The sequence below is a fragment of the Mytilus trossulus genome, chromosome 4, assembly GCF_036588685.1.
Source record: "Mytilus trossulus isolate FHL-02 chromosome 4, PNRI_Mtr1.1.1.hap1, whole genome shotgun sequence".
In the NCBI taxonomy this organism is placed as follows: Eukaryota; Metazoa; Mollusca; class Bivalvia; order Mytilida; family Mytilidae; genus Mytilus; species Mytilus trossulus.
Window position 1 is genome coordinate 13,150,744 of NC_086376.1, and position 24,341 is coordinate 13,175,084.

At 32.2% G+C, this 24,341-nt stretch overlaps 2 protein-coding genes across 2 annotated transcripts; one reads left to right on the forward strand and one right to left on the reverse strand.

The window, feature by feature from the left end:
• Positions 1–1,961: 1,961 nt before the first annotated feature.
• Positions 1,962–10,549, reverse strand: LOC134714725 (RCC1 domain-containing protein 1-like). Its single transcript, XM_063576226.1, has 6 exons — positions 10,167–10,549; positions 6,690–6,947; positions 4,628–4,829; positions 4,091–4,212; positions 3,118–3,507; positions 1,962–2,248 (listed from the first exon to the last, which is right to left on the reverse strand). The coding sequence occupies exons 1-6, from the start codon at positions 10,309–10,311 to the stop codon at positions 2,082–2,084; spliced, it is 1,284 nt and encodes a 427-aa protein (XP_063432296.1). The 5' UTR covers positions 10,312–10,549; the 3' UTR covers positions 1,962–2,081.
• LOC134714726 (26S proteasome non-ATPase regulatory subunit 4-like) lies at positions 10,540–19,014 on the forward strand. Its single transcript, XM_063576227.1, has 11 exons — positions 10,540–10,652; positions 11,691–11,831; positions 12,677–12,788; positions 13,090–13,176; positions 13,616–13,684; positions 14,175–14,236; positions 14,542–14,695; positions 15,877–15,979; positions 16,345–16,497; positions 17,540–17,622; positions 18,601–19,014. Exons 1-11 carry the CDS (start codon positions 10,627–10,629, stop codon positions 18,760–18,762), a joined length of 1,152 nt encoding a protein of 383 aa, XP_063432297.1. The 5' UTR covers positions 10,540–10,626; the 3' UTR covers positions 18,763–19,014.
• Positions 19,015–24,341: the final 5,327 nt, after the last annotated feature.

The window sequence follows — 24,341 nt, forward strand, 5'->3', positions numbered from 1 at the left end:
CCAAAACAGGATAATTAGATGAATGAATCAATGCTGTTCGGTGATGAATTAAAAATCTACAATGTACAATGAGCACACAGGTCTCAACCCCTTTTCAAAAAGACCAATGATGTGGATGCATTATTCTTCCTACGCGACCAAACATTTTTTTGGTCAAATGCAAAATTCTTGTTGTTTTCCTTTTGATGGCTTACATTAGGAACTTCACATATATACTACTGCATAAATCGCGTAGAGGATATTTTATAAAACCATCGATTTGTCGTTCTCTCCTTTGGCTTTACTTTAAAAGAACAATTATAAAGTAAAAACACAAAAATACTGAACTCCGAGGAAAATTCAAAAAGAAAAGTCCAAAATCAAAAGTCCAAACACATCAAACGAATTGATAACAATTGTCATATTCCTGACTTGGTACAGACATTTTCTTATGTAAAACCTGGTTTTATAGCTAGCTAAACCTCTCTAAATCACCTCTCTATACGCTAGACACAATTTGTTCACAAAAAAACAAAAGAAAGAAATACAGCCAGGTCGTCATGAAGGTCGACTACACACCTTTCAAAAGTTCATGCGACTGTTTTTCTAAAAAAAAAATACTTTCCGATATGTTGTGGTATTAACTCCTAAATAATAGTTGTATAAAGATCTACTCCAAATTTTCGTCCATACTCTTTATTATTTCAAGCAACATCAAAATCTGTTTTATTTCTATACGCTACTATTTCCCTTGCTCAATTGATAGATTGACTTCTTCGTCTCATTTAACAGTCCCTTTACTGCAAGAATGGTTATCATAGATACCAATTGTCTGTTTTATGTCATGAAAAAAATAACTTTATGAAGAATCACTGGGTCTATCAACAAATACACCAAAGATAATGTTGATCGAAATGTGCACCTTTTACATCGACAAAACATTTATGGAGTTTCGTCGATGGATTTTATTTAGTCGGTATTTCAATTGGTACGAATTGTGCGTCCCTACTAATTTCACTTCTGTCAGATAAATTAATGATGTAATGTTACTCATATTTAAGTGAATGCTTACATCATTTATATAACGGTAACCTAGTGAACTTGATATTTAGGATAACAACCGTAATTAGGAAATTTGCTTCATATATTGACGTTTTCTTAAATATTGACACGTACGAACTACTTCAAATTAGAATCAAGCGGCATGATTTCAACTTTCTATTTGTCAAGCTCCCATTTTTCATCAGTTACATACTCTCTGTTCTGTCGTATGGCGCATATCTCCATTAAATTACGCTCAGGAATGTTCATAGTATAGATTTTACTTTTGAACACCGGTATACTACTGTTGCCTTTATTTATACAGACTTCATTAACAAGCGAGTGCTCCTTACAAAAAACTGCTACAACCGAGTTATAAGCAAGAAAAACTGATATCGACACTATAAAGGTTTTACGGTCATTGTCACAAAATGGTTCATAGATATGATGTGTCCGTCTATACTCACTAGCGGAACAGAGCTTGTTCGATATGCTCGTGTCTTAATCAATGAACGTTATCTATGTATAACTGGTAAATGATTGATTTATGGATTGTGTTACCATTTATTTGCGGTCTTAGATCTTCAGATAGAAAAGTCGTCTGATCTATAATCGTATCAAAAAATTGACATTTTTACTGAGTGTTGACTCGCATTGAGGATGGTAAATGATTACCCTGTCCACACACCCGGTCTCTCTTTTTGTTAGTTTGTGTGATATTGTATGTGTGTGGTTGATATCTTGATTTGCACCTTATTAATAGATTGATATTATGCGATTTAAATATCGGTCAACTACTGCAGCCTTTTTATTTTTATTCATTTTTATTTATTGTTATCTAAAGAATCTTTAAACAGATATTTAATGTAAAAGACTGGCTGAAATAAATTGCTGAAGAAAAACCTTTTAATCTTTAACAAGATAATCATTGTCGTTTCCGTAGATATAATATATATAAATAGAATATTCTCAATCTTAACAAAATAATTCCAACACCTTTGGTACTAACATTTCAAAATATAACACTATACACATATATGAATGCTTTGATGCAATTCGTTTTAATCTGTAAAGATGTAAGTAGACCATGGACCACAATGAACATCCTTTATCTTTGTCCCTGATCTGACGTATGACGAAACAGTTTCAAAATAGTCCCTCGTGATTTTGTCATCATGACATAACTGTCCATAGTCATTCCATCCACTGGTCAACAAGATATTATTATCTGCAATAAAAGCGTAAGAAGATACAACAGTTTATAGTATGTAGCATTTCTGTCAGGAGTTTGTACATGTGTGTTGGATTTTCTATTATTAGTACAAAAACTGCCAATGTATTATTTAAAGCATCCCAATTAATTCTTTAAGTCATTTCAGTGTGTGTTGCAATACTAGAAATGGTCACAAGTTTAAAATAAAGGATACACAGGTCAATAAAAAGCTTCATGTCTGAATGCTGAATGTTTTTATAATCTCATTGTCCTGCACATTTTTATTTTAACTATTTGACAGACCAAAGTTTCATGCTCAATGTTACTGTAGAGTAAAACAAATATCCACAAGGAATGTAAAATAATCAGCAAAGTTCTGGAAAGCAGTTACAGTCACTTAAGTTAACAAAAAATTATCATTAATAAAAATCGCTAAATTGGAATGAGTTATCCCTTTAATAAAAGTGAGAATGGAAATGGGGAATTTGTCGAAGAGACAACAACCGTCAATAGGGTAATTAAAATTGTTAAAAGCAGATCAGAACCATCTTAACTGAAGAGAAAGTACCTTTCTCTATCCTTAATTAGAAGCCACAGTAGTTTATCAATATTCAAATTTCATTACTCCATTAAGAAAATATAAACCAAGTAATACACAAATAGCCGCAACTCTATAAATAGAGCATGCACGATGGTCAGAAGGAGGGAACCGACCGTGCAAGGGCTGTATAGCCAGTAAAGGTCGTAAAACTTCCATGTGTTGAGAAGGGATTAGAAGGAGCTTAGTGATTTCCTATGGTTATGAACCTGTGAGAAGGGGGTTGTGATTTCTTACAGTAAAATACCTGTGAGTAGGGAATTAGTGATTTCCTATGGTAATGTACCTGTAAGTAAAGCAGTATGACGAGATCCACAACTGGCTTTTTGTATGTTGAATGTGTCCTGAAAATCTATCAAGCATGGGAGAGGGTGAATTTGTGCTGGGTCTACATTTTGTATAAACAATAAACTCTCCAACTTGTCTAACTTTTGTCTTTCTGTTGAGTCATCAGCTAAAATTTCTTCTGTGGATAGTGAAGAACTGTCAGTACTTTGTTCCTGTACAAGTTTGTTCGTACTATCATCTTTTATCACAATGTTTTCATTAGTATGTCTGCTTTGTGGTGTTGAAGTATCTTGTTGATGCGTACCCCCGTGTTTTTCTCGAACAGTGATAGAGGGAAGACCGAGTTGTCCACTTTCGTTCCAACCCCAGCAATATATATCTCCACATTCTAAACAAATAAGTTAAACAGATAATTATAATATTCTAATTTAAGAATGCTCTGCAAAATGAAAATAGTACTTCTCTATTGTGTTGCAAGTTGCATCTTATTAACATATACTTAGATCTCCTTCTGTCCATATAAGGTAGTCAACTGTTTAATATTTCGATAGTTGTTATGTATTTGTCTATTAAGATAATACAGTTATTATGCTAAGATAGAAACCTGATTGAGAAGAAAATAGCCGTGTTAGATATACACTATTTCATCGTTAAAACCAGACTGTCGAAGATGTCCAGGAGGCAGTCTAGACTGAATTTAAAGTTTTGTCAAGTGTTTCCAATATACTGATTGGTGTTTGACTACACTTACAATACTAGTGTGTTATTTCGTGCCTGGAGAGACATGCGAATCTTCGGTAGGAACACTTACAATACTATTTAATAAAGCTTTGATTCGAGCGCACCAGCATTGGGCGGAATTGGAACTCACTACATCCGTATTGATAGGCTAGTGATATATCAGTTCTACTTGGCCATGGAAGCCCCGATTTTCCAACTAAAAAATAAACAAATACTTCGTTACATGATACCTGAAACACAAAGCGAATGCCAGCCACCAGCTGCAACAGCTAACATTTTGAGTCCCGCTAAGCTGTCTATCAACTTTGGTTCCTTTGTACTATCAACTGTTCCATGACCAAGTTGTCCTCGACTAAATAAAAATGAATACACAGTAATCAATCTACTGCTAATGTTAAGCATAAGTAAAAGCATGTGAAGACATATCCTTGCGACTCACTGTAATGTACTGGACACAGTAGGGTGCAGAAAAGCAACACACATCTCGGAAGGAGCAATCACTTTATCAAATCTGGTGAAACGACGCGATTTCTTCGGATGTGTCATTAAAAATGCATAAAAAAAGAGGCATACAATATTTTAAAGTTTCTATTTTAAATGCCATTCCCTGTGCTTTCTGTAAAATCTAAACCAATTCTTACTTTTTTCATGTTACAAATAAAGTGATCAAAACTGATAAGTAGATAAAACAGCAAGTACATCTCTTAGAACCTTTACTTATATCTTTTATATATATATATATATATATATATACTAGGCCTACATACGTTCCTCCGCCAAACGTGAGGACTGTGCCATACGTTGTTAAAAGTAAGACATGTTCCTTCCCACAACTAACTGCAGCCACTTTATCTGTACATAGTGACACTAATGGTAATGGTAATGTTGGTGTAATATCTGTATCTTCGCATCTGATGTCTCTTCCTATGTTACATAATATGTTCTCGCTTATAAAACATGTCTTGGTATCTGTAATAATAGAAACAAGTGAACTGAAACTCAATATTGAATATAATGGGAAATGTTACAATAAGTATTGTATAAGTAAAAACTAAATAACCCAAATATGTCAACCTACTGCCTCTTGTAAAATATTTAGTAATAACAATGATTGATCAATTAACATTTTATTAACGGTTGTCTGCAAAATATTAAGTGCAAATTCAAGACACCCCGCCACATTCTATATATATATATATACCTGCCCCATGTCAAGAGCTTGTAGTTCAGTAGCTGTCGTTCGTTCATATCTGTCATTTTTTTATTTATATTTTTTATGTCGGGGCCTTTTATAACAAACTATAAGTTATGGATTTTTCTCTTCATTGAAGACAGTACAGTTGCCTATGATTGTTTATAATCACTTCAGTTGCCCTTTGTTGGATAATAGTAACATCTCATTGGCAATCATAACACATCTCTTTATTTTCGATGTTATCATTTGTTTGGATTCTATACCTTCAAAAATAAATACTTAAAATCAGATTGTATATAGCTATACTTGCAGTGTATATTTATGTGTATTTAGCAAGAGGGATGAAAGATACCAGAGGGACAGTCAAACTCATAGATCGAAAATATACTGACAACGCCATGGGTAAATATAAAAAGACAAACAGACAAATTATAGTAAACAATACAACATAGAAAGCTAAAGACTAAGAAAAACGAATCCCTCCAAAAACTGGAGGTGATCGCAGGTGCTCCGGAAGGATAAGCAGATTCTGCTCCACATGTGGCACCCGTCCGGTCGTGTTGCTCATGTTATTACAACCCCGGTAAATTATAGTATAAACGGTAAGTCACATTTGTAGTGAAAAGGGAAGTGAATCGTAGTTACAACATAAGAAACATAACCGCTATCATCTGTGAAACGATTATTCCAAAACGGTCAACTATTTTTCAAAGTTTTTGCTTTAGCAAATCAAAATTTAAAAGTTGTCATTTAGATCATGTATGTATGCTTTTATAAAGCCCTGCTTTGTACAAGACCGACACCGATTCGGATTTAACATGCTAGCTCACAAGGCAACAGCAAGTACCTTACTCTTAGTATGATTAAAGACACTGAACAGGCGCGATAGTGTCAGATCATTTCCGTCTGACTTATATTCAAATAATATAAAGACGTATTGTTAGGTACTGTTGGTATTTGCATTCATCATTAAACATGAAAAGTTATCATTAGACAAAATATGCACTAAATACTACAAAAATGAGGGGTTTTTAGTATTATTTATAGTATAAATGGAAGTAAACCAATTGTTAATCTTGTAAATGGCCTTTTCAGAGCCTAAAATTATTGAAAGGCACACTTACTGAGTGCTTAACCTATATTTTCGATCTAAAACCTGCTACGTTTTTAATTCTTGTGAGGAGTGGGGTTTATTGCATTTCCTATACATGATCCACAGTTATCTTATACTTAATATAATATTAAACATAAGAGCACATAGAGATGTATATGATGAAAAAAGTTAACCGTCCTGTTCTTCTCCTACGTCTGTTTTAGCAGGCGTTCCCCAAGGGTCGGTTCTATGTTCCCAAAAATTTGCATAAACGATTCTGTCGAGAATAACGTACTAGACTATTTGCAGATGACACATCTCTCAGCTATTAGAATAATGATAGGTGGCAAACAGAAACTGAAAATGATCTGCATTGTATTGATTAAAATTGTATATAAGGAGAAGATGGTCTAAGTTGGACTCACTTGTGTCTAATCCTTTTTGCGATATTTTGCAAATAAAATATGTTTAAACTTAAACATGATGATTATGAAAATAAGAGTATTTGTTATAAATTTAACTTCTCAGTTTATGAACATACCTGAAATAATTACGAGATCTTTGTCCGTTGCAGTAAGTTGGCAGATCTTTATCTGTCCATTGTGCTGCTGTTTGTCATAAAATTGGATCATAAAATATTTTAATGTGTCTGTTATCATATAACTTTGATCAGAATTGTTTACACATACTAGATTTTCTCCAACAAATGTAATGTTTTCAATGGAAGATACAGAAATTTTGTTAAGAATTTGGTCCAATATCGCATGTTGATAGCCCAATACTTTTTGTTTTCCGTCATCTGAAAGAAATGTGCAATATATAAATGACTGATTAAGAAAATAAGATTAATTGAAAAAAAAATTAAACAACACATAGCTCAAAAGAAAGCTAGAGTCGATTTTTTCCTGAGAAAACCATTGTCAACCGAGGCAGGCGAAGCCTATGTTGATCATCCCTTTTTTTTCGAGGGGGTTACAATCTGCTCTTTCATCTTTTCATCTAAATGTTATTTAATTTATTTTACTGGATGATCTGTCATATTTATCTTTTAAATCTTCAATTAAAAGTGATAACCTATAACTTCATGTGTAATACAATGCCACAGTCATAAAAAAAATGTTACATATAATAAGGGTATATGAGTATTTTTCGGAGACTGGGTATGAGCAACGAAAAGATAAGCCGTCCTGCTCCACTAGTAGTAGTTAGATATAGGACCAAGAGTGCAAAGATATCAGTTAACTTTAACTACGTATTGCTACATATATATTTTTTATACATTGGCTAGAGGTATAGGGGTGAGATTTCACAAAACATGTTTAACCCCGCCGCATTTTTGCGCCTGTCCCAAGTCACGAGCCTCTGGTCTTATTCTTGTATGATTTTTAAATTTTAGTTCGTTTATATATTTTGGATTTTAGTATGACGTCCACTATCACTGAACTAGTACACATGTTCGTTTATGGTCCAGCTGAAGCACGTCTCCGGATGCGGGATTGTCTTACTGTGAAGACCAATTGGTGGCCATCGGTCGTTTTCTGCTCTTTGGTCTTTTAGTATTCCTTGCTGTAAATGATTGTCTAAAATGGTCTTCAAACATGTTATATCTTCAAAGATGACATTTGTTTATTGGCAAAATTCTTTTCAAAATATTTGCAATAATCGGAGAACTACAAAAACAATGCGTAGACGTACGGGCAGCAAACAACGTCATATCAACAATCACAAAAAAATGACTCTTTGACACATTCCCCATTTCCATTCTCAAATATGATAAAATATTACGCGCATATGACGTCCATATCTTTCTTTCCATTTTGAAATAAGGACTGTGACACCTGACAAAAGATATGAGATAGTCTGTGTAGGTATGCTAGTTATTAATTTATATAAAAAAAAAATGCGTTATTGCTCAAATGGCTGTTTATCGATGTTAGCAATAAAAACTGTATCACAAAAATAGTTCTTCAAACAGACAAATGCAATGATATATCGAGTACACGAACAATATCCACATGTCCGAAGTTTCTAAAATGGTGCATGTGAACAAAGATGACTACATTATGTTTAACACACTTGTATAGAAACTTAAATATTCAACATAATTATCGTATTGGGATTTACGTAGGATATGGTTGGGGAAATGATAGACGGAAAACATATATCTAAGATAAAGCAATTGAAAACGTTTGTCACAACTTTGACAAGAATTTATTTAAGGAACTTGAAAACGCCAACTTGTCCCTGCAAGTTTACCGATGCAAGCCGTTTCAGTCACAGCCGATTCGGCCATTGTCATTTTGGTCATACTGCCAGTTCCGAATCGACAAAACTTTTTAAGGTCATTTCGGCCAAGACTTTTATTGTTATAAAATGAGGGGAAAATTAGAAGCAGAAGTTAAATAACAAATCGAAAAGTACATTTTGCTTCTACCTTTTAATTTAGTAATAAAAACAAGAGCGTATTCCTTGATGAAACGGTGTGTAATAAATTATGAATGCTAAAATAATATTCGTAAAATAGTTGAATTGTAATAAAAAAAAAAAAAAAGAGTTGTTAATGTACCGACTATCCCTTTGAAGTACCGACCTTGTCAACCGGAATTTCGTATTGTAATTATATATATCTAAACCATGTGTAGCACAGTGCCATTAAAATTTATGCAAGGATCATACGATTTTACCTATACAATTTATGTCAAAAAGATTACTTCATTTTTGTTACAAATTTTCCTTGTCAAAACAAACTTCTGTCAAAATATTTAACAATTATTAATATGCATAAGAAGTTGTGATATGAACGCTAATGAGTCGTACATATTATGATAACAATATGAAAAAGTCGAGTATGGCCGAAATGACTGTAGACACAAATGACTTTGGTCGAACTTAGGGAGCTACCATTTAATTTTTATGGTGGGGCTAGGATGCAAAATTTTGTCCTGCATTTTTTTTTAGCTGTAATCTCTGTCCTGTTTTTTTATTCTTCACTCTGTTCGGTCCTGCCTTTTTTTTTTAGTTTATCCTGACTTTAATTACCTAAATTGTCGACTTTTTTTTTGGCAAGTGTCTCATCCTGCCTTTTTTTTAACTCAAAACTCCTGTCCTGCCTATTTTTTTCAAATTTCATCCTAGCCCCCCCCCCCCCCCCCCCCCCCCCCCCATAAAAATTTAATGGTAGCTCCCTTACTCAGCGGCCAAAACGACTTATGGACGAACTAGTTGCGCGACCGAAACGTATCGAAAGCTATTATAAGAGGGCCTGGTTGAATGGAGAACTACAGTCAGAAGTGCAGAATAAAGGGGAAAAAAGAAAATTGGCAAAATAATTGAAGAATATAGAAATTGATCTAAAAATAAAGAATGCAGAAATCCAGACCCACAGTTATCCTATGCTTATCATGGCCTCTCAGAAGATCAGAGTGACATATACAGTAAAGCTGAAATATGAAAACTAATATGGAACACACAATGCACGATTAGTACTCCTTAAATAACAAACTCAAGTATAACTATTAAGCTCTCACTAAGCATTAAACAATGACATTTTAGCAAATGTGTCATGATGGAGATTCTTTGTTGCTTATATATATATGGTGCTATTGTACAGGTTAACATCTACAAAAAGCCACGGTGTGAAAGTACCACACAGAATACTGAGTGACAGTTGTAATGTACCCTCAGCATGCATATCAAATTTGCAAAAACTGAGTATCTTAATTACCTATATAAAAATTTGTTAGCTTTCACTATTGCATGTTTGTTAATATAGTCAGGTTTGTCAGTCTGTGGCAACAATTTAATCCAATATTTGATTGTATACCCCTCAGTCGGTTCTATGCTCCGTTGTCTTTATTCTTTTATAGACTAGTTAAACCTTGTCATCGACGGAAATGTTCCGGTCCAGCTTTGTATCTAGTCAAGCTAGTGTCAACAGATAAAATATACTATTAAACTAACTGTAATTAGTCTCCAAGAGATTGACTTTAACTGTGTTCTTTTAATCAGATATACTTGCCAAAATAAACTGCTGTGTTGCTCCATGATGAGTTAATTCTTATGACGTTCTTTCCATTTAATATTTGCAATGATCTATCGTCCATAAATTCGGCATAGCCATAGAAGTTGACCATAGTTCTTTTGTTGTTGTTGTTGAGAGCCATGTGCTTGAAGACTGGGTTCCGTTTTTGGCGAGGTTGTGTGAAACCAGTAAACAAATACAATTCTATTCGGTAATATAATTATTTGCACTTTTGCTGCAATTTATTCATTTATTTGTGTATTTTATTGTTTTTAAATGTTACTCTTTATGAAATATTATCAATGAAAAATTTAAAATCAATTTCAATCTTTAAAATCAAGCACTGCGATATTTTTCTTTACGTCGTTGTGTTGTGTTGTTCAATGTTTATCCTCCGGTCATTAAGATGGAAACTAATTTCAACCAATCACAACGCTTCTTATAATTCATTTCCAAAATGGTTCTCGAAAGTACAATTGTCTGGTAAAAAAACTTTAAATCATATTTGTTTCCCTGACACTCACGCTAAATTGATAAGATGCATATTTCGGTAGAGACCTGATGTAAACTTGCTTATCTTCTCATATTCACTATTCCCGATTTAGGGCATTTAATGTGTGAAAATCATTTATTCGTTATAACGACGATGATTTAGCGTTTTTGGAAATCCACATCACCGGTTGGACTCAGTTATATCAATGTGACAATGATCATTTCATGTAAAATTATTAAGAAATCGGTTTTGTTTACACCCTGTTTATAATATAATGCTATAATAGAATTTTACTGTTCTAGGGAAATATTGGAAGACCAAGTGCAAAAATGCCACAAATAATTTATGTCAATGACATTTGTCAGACAATGTAATATGAGGCAGGCATTACCTGTGAAAGGGGGTGAAGTCTGTATGATTTATTTCTTGTATTAAACTTCAAAATCTGTTAAAAAAGAAATGGAAATACTGTAACGTTTCCGATTTTGGTTCTGTTGGTAGAGATTTTACTTGTGACGTTACATAAATTATGACGTCATGTTCAATGTAAACAAAAAAACGCAATTATTGGGTAACGTTTCTTCATATCAAAGACAAAAAAATATTAGAAATGAAATTGTTATTGTGTTCCTTGAGTTCCTATATTTTACTAGACTACTCAAAAGTCTTTTGACAAAGAGACCAGAAGAAAGCAGTCGATTTCTGATTTCAGCGCATATATGCAGGAATTAAAAAAAGCGATAAAAAAAAGTTAACAATTTTGAGTTCATTTAATAGTACAATGAAAATTTGGGAAATTTTCCCGATTTTTCTTTTTTATTGACTTTTTTACTGTATTAGAGCACTTTCTCCCCATAATGAAATTACTTAGACTAGGGGGTTCCAGTTGTAGTGGATACTAGCAATTTTGTAATGAAATTCATTCTCAAGCAAGAAATTTAAAACCTAAATCATGTCCTAACCTAGTGACAGTAGTGACTAGTGTTTTTGATGCACTTGCATTTTATTTACTTTTAAATGTGTTTCAGTGTTGACAACAGTGATTATATGAGAAATGGTGACTTTGTTCCTACTAGACTGCAAGCCCAACAAGATGCTGTCAATCTTATTTGTCACTCCAAAACTAGATCTAATCCAGAAAACAATGTTGGACTATTAGTTATGTCTCAGTAAGTTGAAGGGAAATAATGTTGAAAAGTAGAAGTATGAATGTAAAATACATGTATACATGGTACCGTATATGCAAATTTAAATTCTTGAGAAATTAATGTTGTTTTTGTTTTTATAGATTATCATGTTTATAGAATGAAAGTAAGTGACTATCAAAATGTGTATCAAGCACAAAAACACTTCTTTTTAAAATGTTATATTATGTTATGACATAAAAAAAAAGTATTTATAGAAAAGAAGATGTTGTATGATTGCCAATGAGATAAGTCTTCATAAGAGACCAAGTGTCACAGACATTAACGCCCTGTACTTACTTTCAACAATTAGAAAAGTCCATATGGCAAAGTAAAACGAGTCAAACTAGAAAATGAACAGCCTAATTGATGTACTAAATAATGAAAGAAAAACAATTAAATATGTAACACAGCAACAAACTATAACCACTGAATAACAGGCTCCTGACTTGGGACAGGCACATAATGAATGTGATGGGGTTAAACATGTTAGCAGACACCCAACCCTACCCTAATCCTGGACAGTAGTGTAACAGAACAACCTAAGAACAAACTATAAAATTCAGTTGAAAAAGTATAAACTAATCCGATGGATACTATAGAAATGCATCTATTCTAAATACAACAGAGGGGACAGGGACTAGCATGACTAATACTTTTACATCACAACTGAAAGACACTAAGTACCAATCTGAGAGTATTCACTCTTACTGACTGCTAGATCAAAGATAATAAAAACTAATAAATAATTGTCTTATATGAAGCAGAAGGTGACATGTCAATTTAAAGTTTAAAAATCAAATTGATAATTGAGTTTCTCTTTTTTTCAGTGTTGAAGTTTTAGTCACCTTGACCACAGATGCTGGAAGGGTTTTAAGTAAGCTTCACCAAGTTCAACCAATGGGAGAAATCAAATTTGGAACAGCACTGAAAGTTGCACATGTAAGTCTTTAGGAAGAAATGATGAATCCTGAGTATTTAGAATGAGTAGAGTTCATCACATTATGCACTTACTCTGAAAATGTATCAAATCTTTAAGATTCTCATATTAAATTATATTGTAAACATAAAAAGGGAAGTGTGTATTTACATTAGGTTACCTGAAGCATGTTATTTTATGCTGTTGTTGATAAAAAAAATATATATAAACCATTTCGGTAAGACCTATGTACATGTATGTCAGATTATAATTTATTGGTGTTTCAAAAATAGAAAAAAATCTTAGACTGTAATTTATTTATAGCTTGCACTCAAGCACAGACAAGGAAGAAATCATAAAATGAGAATTGTATTCTTTGTTGGAAGTCCAGTTGAAGATGAAGAAAAAGAGGTTAGTTTGATATTTGTCAACGATTTGTACTGTTACCTAATTTGGCTATTACAGGCTTGACATGTGTCATTAATGGTTATCTTTAAAGTAATATTGAATTGAACAATATGAAATAACCAAAAAGAAAATTGAAAAGTTTAAATGATTCTCCATATAAAAGGACTTATGATTGATTACAAACATATTCAACACATTTATAAAGATTAAGATAGTAAAAACAAAAGTCCAATTGCTTTTAGAATGAGGCAAAAGATACCTAAATGATGCATGCCTCTCAGTTTTGGTTGATGGCTTCCATTACAGCTGAAATAAAAAAAAATACTATTAAAAAATGATTATACCATTTGTAAACCGACCAACTGTAACCAAAGTTTTACTAAGGAAATGTGCCTCATGTTTCCAGTAATGCTATGTAATTATATTGACTTGTTTATTATAGTTGGTAAAACTTGCAAAGAAACTGAAGAAAGAAAAAGTCCAGATAGATATAGTCAATTTTGGAGAAGAGGTCTGTATGGTAGATTGTTGGGATAATTCATTGTGAAATATTGTATGAGTTAGACAATGTTTTTGATAATTATATGTGAACTTCTTGTTTGTGGAAAATGAAGAACATCAATACAAAAATTATTGAAACAAACAGGAAACAGTTTCATTCAGCCTTGTGATTATAAAGAAATAATGCATAAAGTAATTGAAAAGTCAGTGAAACAAAACTGCAAATTTAATATAAAATTAACTTAAATATAAAATGAAGATAATCACAATCAACTCATGTTTTAAATCATTGCATGAGGAAGCAATAATTAAAACATTTATCCAAGGACACTTATTGGAAAATTTTAGTATAGATAAGTAAGTAAACTTTAAATTCCATTTCCTTGTGAATAAGTAAATGTATTCCTTCTCACACCTGTACACTTAAAATTGAAAAATCTGTATCGCCATACAAGTATAATAAGTATATATGGTGAATATTTTTGGTTTATATTTTACAGGCAGTCAACACAGATAAATTGACAGCATTAGTTAACACAATCAATGGAAAAGATGGAACTGGGTAATGATCAAATTAATAATGTTAAGTTTGATAGAAAACTACTGTTTTCCTTTGTAAGGACTTAGTGCATACATTGTCAATCATGTGAATTGGACTTGCTATCCGAGAAATCATGGGACTGAATTTTGTGTTTTATTTCATACATAAAGGGTGATTTGAAGTTTTACTGTGAAATAGTTGTCATACATTTTCTCTTTTATTATTTGAGTACTTATGAGTAAGTTTCTGTTCCTTTCCAGCGTATCCTGGTTTTCTTGGGAAGTTTAAACTTGTACTGAAATAAAATTCATCCTTATCCATTTCAGATCCCATTTAGTAACAGTACCACCAGGACCTTTACTATCTGAAGCCTTGATTAATTCACCTATCATAGTCGGAGAGGATGGGTCTGGTGCTGGTCTTCAAGCCACAGGATTTGAATTTGGGGTTGATCCTAATGAAGATCCTGAGTTAGCCCTGGTATGTATTTCCTATATTTCAATAACTATAATGAAAGAATGTAATTTTGATAGTAAATAGTATCTGTCGTCCTTATTACTATATAATGTATATCAGCCTGTTCATCTGTCATAATTACTGTTTAAACTGCAAATGAACTATATGGAACTTATACAAGAGCAAGGACTTATATAGATATACGTCCCTGATAAGGGTAATTAGTTATCAAAGGTACCAGGATTATAATTTAGTACGCCAGACACGCTTTTCGTCTTCATAAAACTCATCAGTGACGCTCATATCAAAATATTCATCAAGCCAAACTAGTAAAAAATTGAAGAGCATTTAGGATCCAAAATTCCAAATAGTTTTGCCATATACGGCTAAAGCTATCTATGTCTGGGATAAGAAAATCCTTAGTTTTTCAAAAAAATTCAAAGTTTTGTAAACAGGAAATTTGTAAAAATGACCACTTTATTGATATTCATGTCAACACCAAAGTTTTGACTACTGGGATGGTGATACCCTCGGGGACTAAGCGTCCACCAGCAGTGGCATCAACCCAGTGGTGTAAATAGTTATCAAAGGAACAATGTACCAGGATTATATTTTAGTACGCCAGACATGTGTTTAGTCTACATAACACTCATCAGTGACGCTCATATCAAAATATTTATCAAGCCAAACAAGTAAAACGTTGAAGAGTATTAAGGATCCAAAATTCCAAAAAGTTGTGCCAAATATGGCTAAGGTTATCTATGCCTATGATAAGAAAATCCTTAGTTTTTTGAAAAAATTCAAAGTTTTGTAAACAGGAAATTTGTAAAAATGACCACATTATTGATATTCATGTTAACACTGAAGTGTTGACTACTGAGGTCAAGCCTGTAAAACATCATTTAAAGATTACACATTCTTTAGATTATCAAAATTTTTGGGCTTGAGCATTCCGAGTGAAGATAAATTTAGAAAAAAGCTTCAGATGCACCAACTTATAAAGTGTTATTTCTATTTAGAAAAAAAATCTGCTCAAACAACCTCAAGGAATAATAATTAGACATTACTTTAAGGGGGGGGATATTTTGTGAGCTTGTTTTCCGTAGCAATTGTTGATTTATAGGCTTTGAGAGTAACTATGGAGGAACAGAGAGGGGGGTGTCTTTTTTGTGAGTTTGTTCTCAGTACCAATTGTTTGATTACAGGCTTTGAGAGTATCTATGGAGGAACAGAGAGCCAGGCAGGAAGATGAAGCTAAGAAAGCTATCGATTCAACAGCTGAAGAGACAGCACCAGTACAGGAAACTGGTAACTACACTCTTTATCATTCAGAAGTCCCAGTCTAATAAAATTCCTAAGACAGGCTAGACCTCTTATTAGACCAGAGTTTTATTGTTTATTCCAGAAGAAATTATTTGTTTATTCAATCCACACTAGAAGCTATTTCTGTTATAAAGCAAACATTTCCAAATGAAAGGGATTACTTCATATTAAGATGTCAATCCCTATTTGAATCTTAATATGAAATATGTTGTTTCATGAGTATATTTTTTGTTACTTTGTTAAAGCCACTTCTGTGTAAATGCCTCCTAGAAAGTTGGGGTTTGTTGTTTGCAAGCATGTTCCCTATGGTTTGTCATTCTCATCAACTTTATTTATCATCTGTATTGTAGGAACCAATGATGAAGCTATGTTAAGACAAGCTTTGACAATGTCATTAGGACAGGAAGAAGAACCAGCACCAACACCCAGTGGACAGAATTTTAGTTCTTTATCAGAAGAGGAACAAATTGCATATGCCATGCAGTTATCTCTACAAAATTCAGGTCAGCATTGTTGTATAATATTTATCACTGTCATGTAGTTGTGAGTTAAGAAAGTGCTTCAACCTACTTGACAGAGTAACCGGTCTGTCTAAATAATTTAAAATGCTAACAGTATTGATCAATATGCAGTCAAAACATATTTGTTTATACATGATGGCTTTTCATGATAACCTTGAACTTACACATGGTACAGTATTGAGCTGTATAATTGAAGTACTATCAAAGTGTATTATAAACTAAAAGAGACACCAAATATATATCTCTGATAGAACTTTCGTATCTAACTTGGATAAATCTTTCAAATTCTGAAGTAGGAAATTAACATTGTGTTTTTGAAATCCTTGGTCAGGTTTGTGAACCCCTAATCCATTTACCCTTATAATGAAGAACACTGGGATGACAAAAATCCATAAGTATGCACACTGTACAATAACGTTTCTACCATGATGAAATTTCGTTTGATAAAATTCTGGCTTTTAAATCAGCTATACCAACTGAGGAAATGAATAATGGAACAAAACTTGTCGGGATGAATAAGTACCCAGCCACGTCCACTTTTATTTTTTGTCTATTTGATGAGTTAAGCCTTTTTCAACTGATTTTTATAGTTCGTTCTTATGTTGTACTGTTATACCACTGTCTCAGGTTAGGGGAGGGTTGGGATCCCGCTAACATGTATGTGCCTGTCCCAAGTCAGGAGCCTGTAATTCAGTGTTTGTCGTTTGTTTATGTGTTTTTCGTTCATTTTTTTACATAAATAAGGCTGTTAGTTTTGTCGCTTGAATTGTTTTACATTGTCTTATCGGGGCCTTTTATAGCTGACTATATGCGTTATGGGCTTTGCTCATTGTTGAAGGCCGTACGGTGACCTATAATTGTTAATGTTTGTGTCATTTTGGTCTTTTGTGGATAGTTGTCTCATTGGCAATCATACCACATCTTCTTTTTTATATTGTGTCCCAATTCAAACAATGCAAGAATTCAGATGCAAATAAAACTAAATGTAAGAATCTAACATCTAAATCGATTGTTTCTATTTTAGCTGATAATACAACAGAAAACACTCCAGCTCCCATGGATGTGGATGAAGATGGTAAAACACCTGTCCAAAAAGCAGAGGGAGGAGTAAGTAATTTTTATGTAATATGACAGAGGAATCATCAAATAATAGAGTGCAATACAAATCAACATTAACATATGTCTATTCTTTTATTGTCACCAATAACAATGTTCATGCTAGAGAAAAGATTGTAGTTTTATTGATATTTTATTTCAAGGTTTTTGCATAAATCAACATAGTAAATTTATACATTGTTGAACATTTTAATTTGTTGTTTACCTAAGCCCATGAAATCCATGATTTTTTTCCCCAGGAATATTGAATCTACAGTTGCGTTAATTTGTTAAAATTTAGAGACAAGTAGTGCTTTGTCTATAAAAGAGGGACAAACGATACCAGAGGAAGTCATCAAACTCATAAATCGAAAAATAAACTGACAACGCCATGGCTAAAAAGACAACAAAAAAATATAGTACACAAAACACAACATAGAAAAAGTAAAGACTAAGCTACATCAAAGTGACAAGAACATTTCCATTGATGTGGGAAGGGGACATCCTTTTATTATCAAAAATTGCATAGTAAGGTCTATTTTATAAAATGTGAAAGGGTTTTTCAGTTATCAGCAAATAACAACTAAGGTTATCTTCACCAATAAAACAGACTATTGTTCAAATTAATACTAAACAAACTAAAAACAGAATTAAATATATATATATATATATAAGTACGTCTGAGTCAGTGACAACTCTACAACAGATTTATCCATCGGATCGCCATCAATGATGGTGATACATGGCTGTGTACATAATGTATATACAACTCGTCTAAACATCAACCCAACAATGTTAGATCTGTAAATTTGCTTTCGCAAATTTTTGGTTCTTCCCTCGCCGGGATTCGAACCCATGCATCTATATATATACAACTCGTCTAAACATCACCCAACAATTTTAGATCTGTAAATTTGCTTTCGCCAATTTTTTGTTCTTCCCTATATATATAATTGTTAAAATTAACAACAATATGTATTTTATTTACAGGATGAGGATTATTCTGAAGTGATAAACGATCCAACATTTTTACAAAGTGTTCTTGAAGGATTACCTGGTGTTGATCCACAAAGTGAAGCAATACAAAACGCTATAAGTTCAGTCAAAGATGGGTCCAAGAAGGACAAAGATGATAAAAAAGATTCTAAATGATACTTTATAATTTATTTCTAGAACACAATTATTTCACAAAAAAATATCATAACTTTTTTAAAGAAAAGTTTTAGTACTTTATAATTTAAAAAGAAATATTATTTTCATTTTGTTAACAAACAAGAATCAATATTGAAGAATCTTTATGTGGAAGTGTGAATGAAGTCTTGTGTTATGTTTATATGTATGGAAAAGTACCAGTCAGTGATTGAAGCATCTCTTTAAAATAAAAATAGATATATGAATCCTTAATGATTGTTTTCATTGCACATCTAAAAGGGGTATAAGTACATGATGAAGGACAGGCATATTAAGGCCAAAGAAAATAAAGAAAACAATTTCAAATTTGATTGTAATGTTAGAAAAAGCATACAATCAAGAAATATAATGATAAACACAGGATTTTTATGTCATTATATATTTCATGAAAACAAACTGCTCTCTGTAAATAAAAATCACAGCCAATAAATCACAAAATAATTAAAGAAACTTAATTTTAGCTATTTACATAATCTCACCTTAACAAAGTTTATTTATTTGGTACGCACCATGGGTTTAGAAATAGCCAAATTTGCCCGACTGAGGTCTAAGGTCAATGACAGAATTGAAGATTGGCATTAAAATACTAATATATTTATATAAATATTAAAAATAATTTCAGTCATTTCATTGATCAGGCATTTTTATACGACCGCAAATTTTGAAAAAAATTTCGTCGTATATTGCTATCACGTTGGCTTCGTCGTCTGCGTCATCGTCGTCGTCCGAAAAACTTTTAGTTTTCGCACTCTAACTTTATATATATATAAATCTATAAAATTTTATCACAAGGTTTATGACCACAAAAGGAAGGTTGGTATTGATTTTGGGGGTTTTGGTCCCAACATTTTAGGAATTAGGGGCCAAAAAGGGCCCAAATAAGCATTTTCTTGGTTTTCGCACTATAACTTTAGTTTAAGTTAATAGAAATCTATGAAATTTTGACACAAGGTTTATGACCACAAAAGAAAGGTTGGGATTGATTTTGGGAGTTTTGGTTTCAACAGTGTAGGAATTAGGGGCCACAAAAGGGCCCAAATAAGCATTATTCTTGGCTTTCGCACAATTACTTTAGTTTAAGTAAATAGAAAAAATGAAATTTAAACACAATGTTTATGACCACAAAAGGAAGGTTGGTATTGATTTTGGGAGTTTAGGTCACAACAGTTTAGGAATTAGGGGCCAAAAAGGGACCCAAATAAGCATTTTTCTTGGTTTTCGCACCATAACTTTAGTATAAGTAAATAGAAATCTATAAAATTTAAACACAAGGTTTATGACCATAAAAGGAAGGTTGGTAATGATTTTGGGAGTTTTGGTCCCAACAGTTTAGGAATAAGGGGCCCAAAGGGTCCAAAATAAAACTTTGTTTGATTTCATCAAAATTGAATAATTGGGGTTCTTTGATATGCCGAATCTAACTGTATGTAGATATTTAACTTTTGTCCCTTTTTCAAATTGGTCTACATTGAGGTCCAAAGGGTCCAAAATTAAACTTCGTTTGATTTTGACAAAAAATGAATCGTTTGGGTTCTTTGATATGCTGAATCTAAAAATGAACTTAGATTCTTGATTATCGGCCCAGTTTTCAAGTTGGTCCAAATCGGGGTCCAAAATTAAACTTTGTTTGATTTCATCAAAAATTGAATAAATGGGGTTCTTTGATATGCCAAATCTAACTGTGTATGTAGATTCCTCATTTTTGGTCTTGTTTTCAAATTGGTCTACATTAAAGTCCAAAGGGTCCAAAATTAAACTTAAGTTTGATTTTAACAAAAATTGAAATCTTGGGGTTCTTTGATATGCTGAATCCAAACATGTACTTAGATTTTTGATTATGGGCCCAGTTTTCAAGTTGGTCCAAATCAGGATCTAAAATTATTATATTAAGTTTTGTGCAATAGCAAGTCTTTTCAATTGCACAGTATTGCGCAATGGCAAGAAATATCTTATTGCAAAATATTGTGAAATAGCAATTTTGTTTTTAATTAGAGTTATCTTTCTTTGTCCAGAATAGTAAGCAAGAAATATCTAATTGTAAGAATTTTTATACGACCGCAAATTTTGAAAAAAATTTCGTCGTATATTGCTATCACGTTGGCGTCGTCGTTGTCGTCGTCGTCGTCGTCCGAATACTTTTAGTTTTCGCACTCTAACTTTAGGAAAAGTGAATAGAAATCTATGAAATTTTAACACAAGGTTTATGACCATAAAAGGAAGGCTGGTATTGATTTTGGGAGTTTTGGTCCCAACATTTTAGGAATTAGGGGCCAAAAAGGGCCCAAATAAGCATTTTCTTGGTTTTCGCACTATAACTTAAGTTTAAGTTAATAGAAATCAATGAAATTTAAACACAATGTTTATGACCACAAAAGGAAGGTTGGTATTGATTTTGGGAGTTTCGGTCCCAACAGTTTAGGAATTAGGGGCCAAAAAGGGACCCAAATAAGCATTTTTCTTGGTTTTCGCACCATAGCGTTAGTATAAGTAAATAGAAATCTATGAAATTTAAACACAAGGTTTATGACTATTAAAGGAAGGTTGGTATTGATTTTGGGAGTTTTGGTCCCAACAGTTAAGGAAAAGGGGCCCAAAGGGTCCAAAATTAAATTTTGTTTGATTTCATCAAAATTGAATAATTGGGGTTCTTTATGGCACGCCTGAACCACTTTTATTAATTAATCTTAGATTATCTCAGATAAATTAGGTTTATCTGAGATAATCCCGGTTTATCTCAGATAAACTTAGATTATCTCAGCTTAATTCAAATTCGAAAAAATCCTAGTTTATCTCAGATAATACAGAAAATTCATTATCTGGAGAAAATCCCGGTTTATTTGAAAATATTATGAAAAGCTAGGTTTATCTGAACGATTTTCAGATAATCCTAATTTATCTCCAGATAATTGATTATCTGAATTTCAGATAATTCATTATCTCATTTTCCAGATAATTTAGTTTTAAATATACCAAAGAACAATGTAACGAGTGTTCTGATTGGACGGCAATCGTTTGCCAGATTATATTTTAAAAATACCGTCAGATAATTCATTATCTCATTTTCCAGATAATTAAGGTTTATTACGGATTCTAAATATATCAAAGAACAATGTAACGAGTGTTATAATTGGACGACAATCGTTTGCAATATTTTATATGAAAAAATAGTTTTTATACCGTCCTTTTTTAGAGGAGGGGCGACATTCTGCAGACGGCACGCAAATAACAAACTAATCATGGTGTGGACATCACCGTTAATGACACCTGGACAAGCGCAATTTGTTGAATAAATTAAAAAAAACCAACAGTGAAATACAGAAGGGCTGGTTAGATACAATATACATCATATACTTTAAACATACTTAATAAACACATTTGTTAGCTGTTTTAACGCTAACTGACACATATGTGAATATATGTCTCTGATAATGACAACGGTTTTGTAAAATATTTGAATTTAACTATTTCGTCATGTGTCAGTAAACAAAATAGAGATGAAATTCAGGTAATCCAATACACAAATAATGCACGATTCTATTATGGAAAAAAAAAAATTTCATCATGGTTATTGATAAGACATACTTTTCATTTTGCTTTCAAAATAATTAAAAACATAATTCAGAGTTTAAATACATTAAACCTTAAAGAGCCAGATTTAAATTGTAGGATATAAACAATACATGTACATTGTCGGAAATACTAAATGTTTGCTTACTCGCTAAGAAACAGGAGAAACCCTCTTTATTCTGTTTTTAAATCTGGATCCAAAAAGGGCAATTTTAACATGTAAATGTAATTACGGGTGACATGCATGATTGTCAAACCTCTGCTTGTTATATGCCGGGGTAATAAATATACAACTTCCCCCAATAAATGTTGACATAACAGGAAAAAGGTAATAAAAGTTTCTTTTAGACTGCTCAAAACAAAACCAAAAAAAACTCATGAACGAAAAAGATATTTTGAAAGATTAACATTCTTAAGGTTTCTGTTTTATATTTTTCTTTTATCTTTAAAGTTTATTCTAAATTAAATTATCACTTCTGACTCGAAAACTACTATATTTTAACGGTAAACGGACAGAAAGTCACAGGACAAAAAGTCACAGGACATAAAGTCACAAATGTGATAGGACAAAAAGTCACAGGACAAAAAGTCACAAACAGTTTTACTTGAAAAATGAAGATTTATTTTATTTTAATCATGCAAAAGACATATTTCTTGGCACTATGAAGCCATTTAAGTGCCAATCTACTTTGACATTTTGTTTTCTTAACAATTATTTGATCATCTTTTATATTTTTTTTATAAATTTTGCTTACAAAATTGGGTAATATACAATACTTCAAGAAAAATGCAAAAATGTTTTTTTAAAAATAAGCATTTGTTATTCAAAGAAAATAATCAGAAAAAATGAATTGTGACTTTTTGTCCTGTGACTTTTTGTCCGTGACTTTTTGTCTGTGACTTTTTGTCCTGTGACTTTCTGTCCTACATTCATTTTAACACACAAATTAAGACACAAAATCACAATCCAGTGATATGATTTTTTTTTTCTTGAATTAGATCCTTTTCACAGGAAATATCCTTCTATAATGATTAATTCAGACCTCTTCAAAATTGACGAAGAACATATAGAAAAGAAAGAAAAGAAATCTAAAATGTGTTCGTCAATCCATGTTCAAAGAAAGAAGGGAACTTCATCCAGTTCAACCAAAAATCCATCTGAATTTCACAAACTTCTTGATGATATTGATATTGTCTCGGTGTTGTAACAAACACAGATGTTTCAGCATATTTTGTACAGAATTAAAATAACTATACCAAGTTGTAATATGCTGGTCCTAAGCATGAATAATGGAGGAGCGAATTCAATTATTTCGTCGATTTATAAGTAAAAATAAATAAATTCATAAAATTGGCAAGACAAGATTAATTCATCAAACTGGTATGACAAGGCGAATGTATGACAAAAAGTCAAAGGACAAAAAGTCACAGACACAAAGTCACAGAACAAAATGTCACAATTCAGTTTTGAGATTACTTTTGTTTGAACAAGAACACATTTATTTTGAAAATATTTTTTTCACATTTTTCTTAAAATTTATGTTTCGAGCAAATTCGTAATAAAAATCTTCTCAATAAATATCAATAACGATCAAGTAATTGTTATGAAAATAAAATGTCAAAGTGACTTGGAACCTAAATGGCTTCAGTTTGCCAATATAAATATCCTTTGCATGATTAAAATTTAATACATCTTCAATTATCAAGGTTTATGAGCTTTTTTCTTAACTTAAAAAGGATTATATGTTATAAAAACTTAAAGAAAAATTTCAAAATATATTTGAACAATTGTCAAAAAAATATTTGTGACTTTTTGTTCTGTGGCCTTTTGTCCTATCAAATTTGTGACTTTGTATCCTGTGACTTTCTGTCCGTTTACCGACAAGACAAGATAATTTATTACAACTTAGGAACTCGTTACAAGATTAAAAGTCAAGATTCTTATATGAAAATATCTCACTTTCACTTTGTGT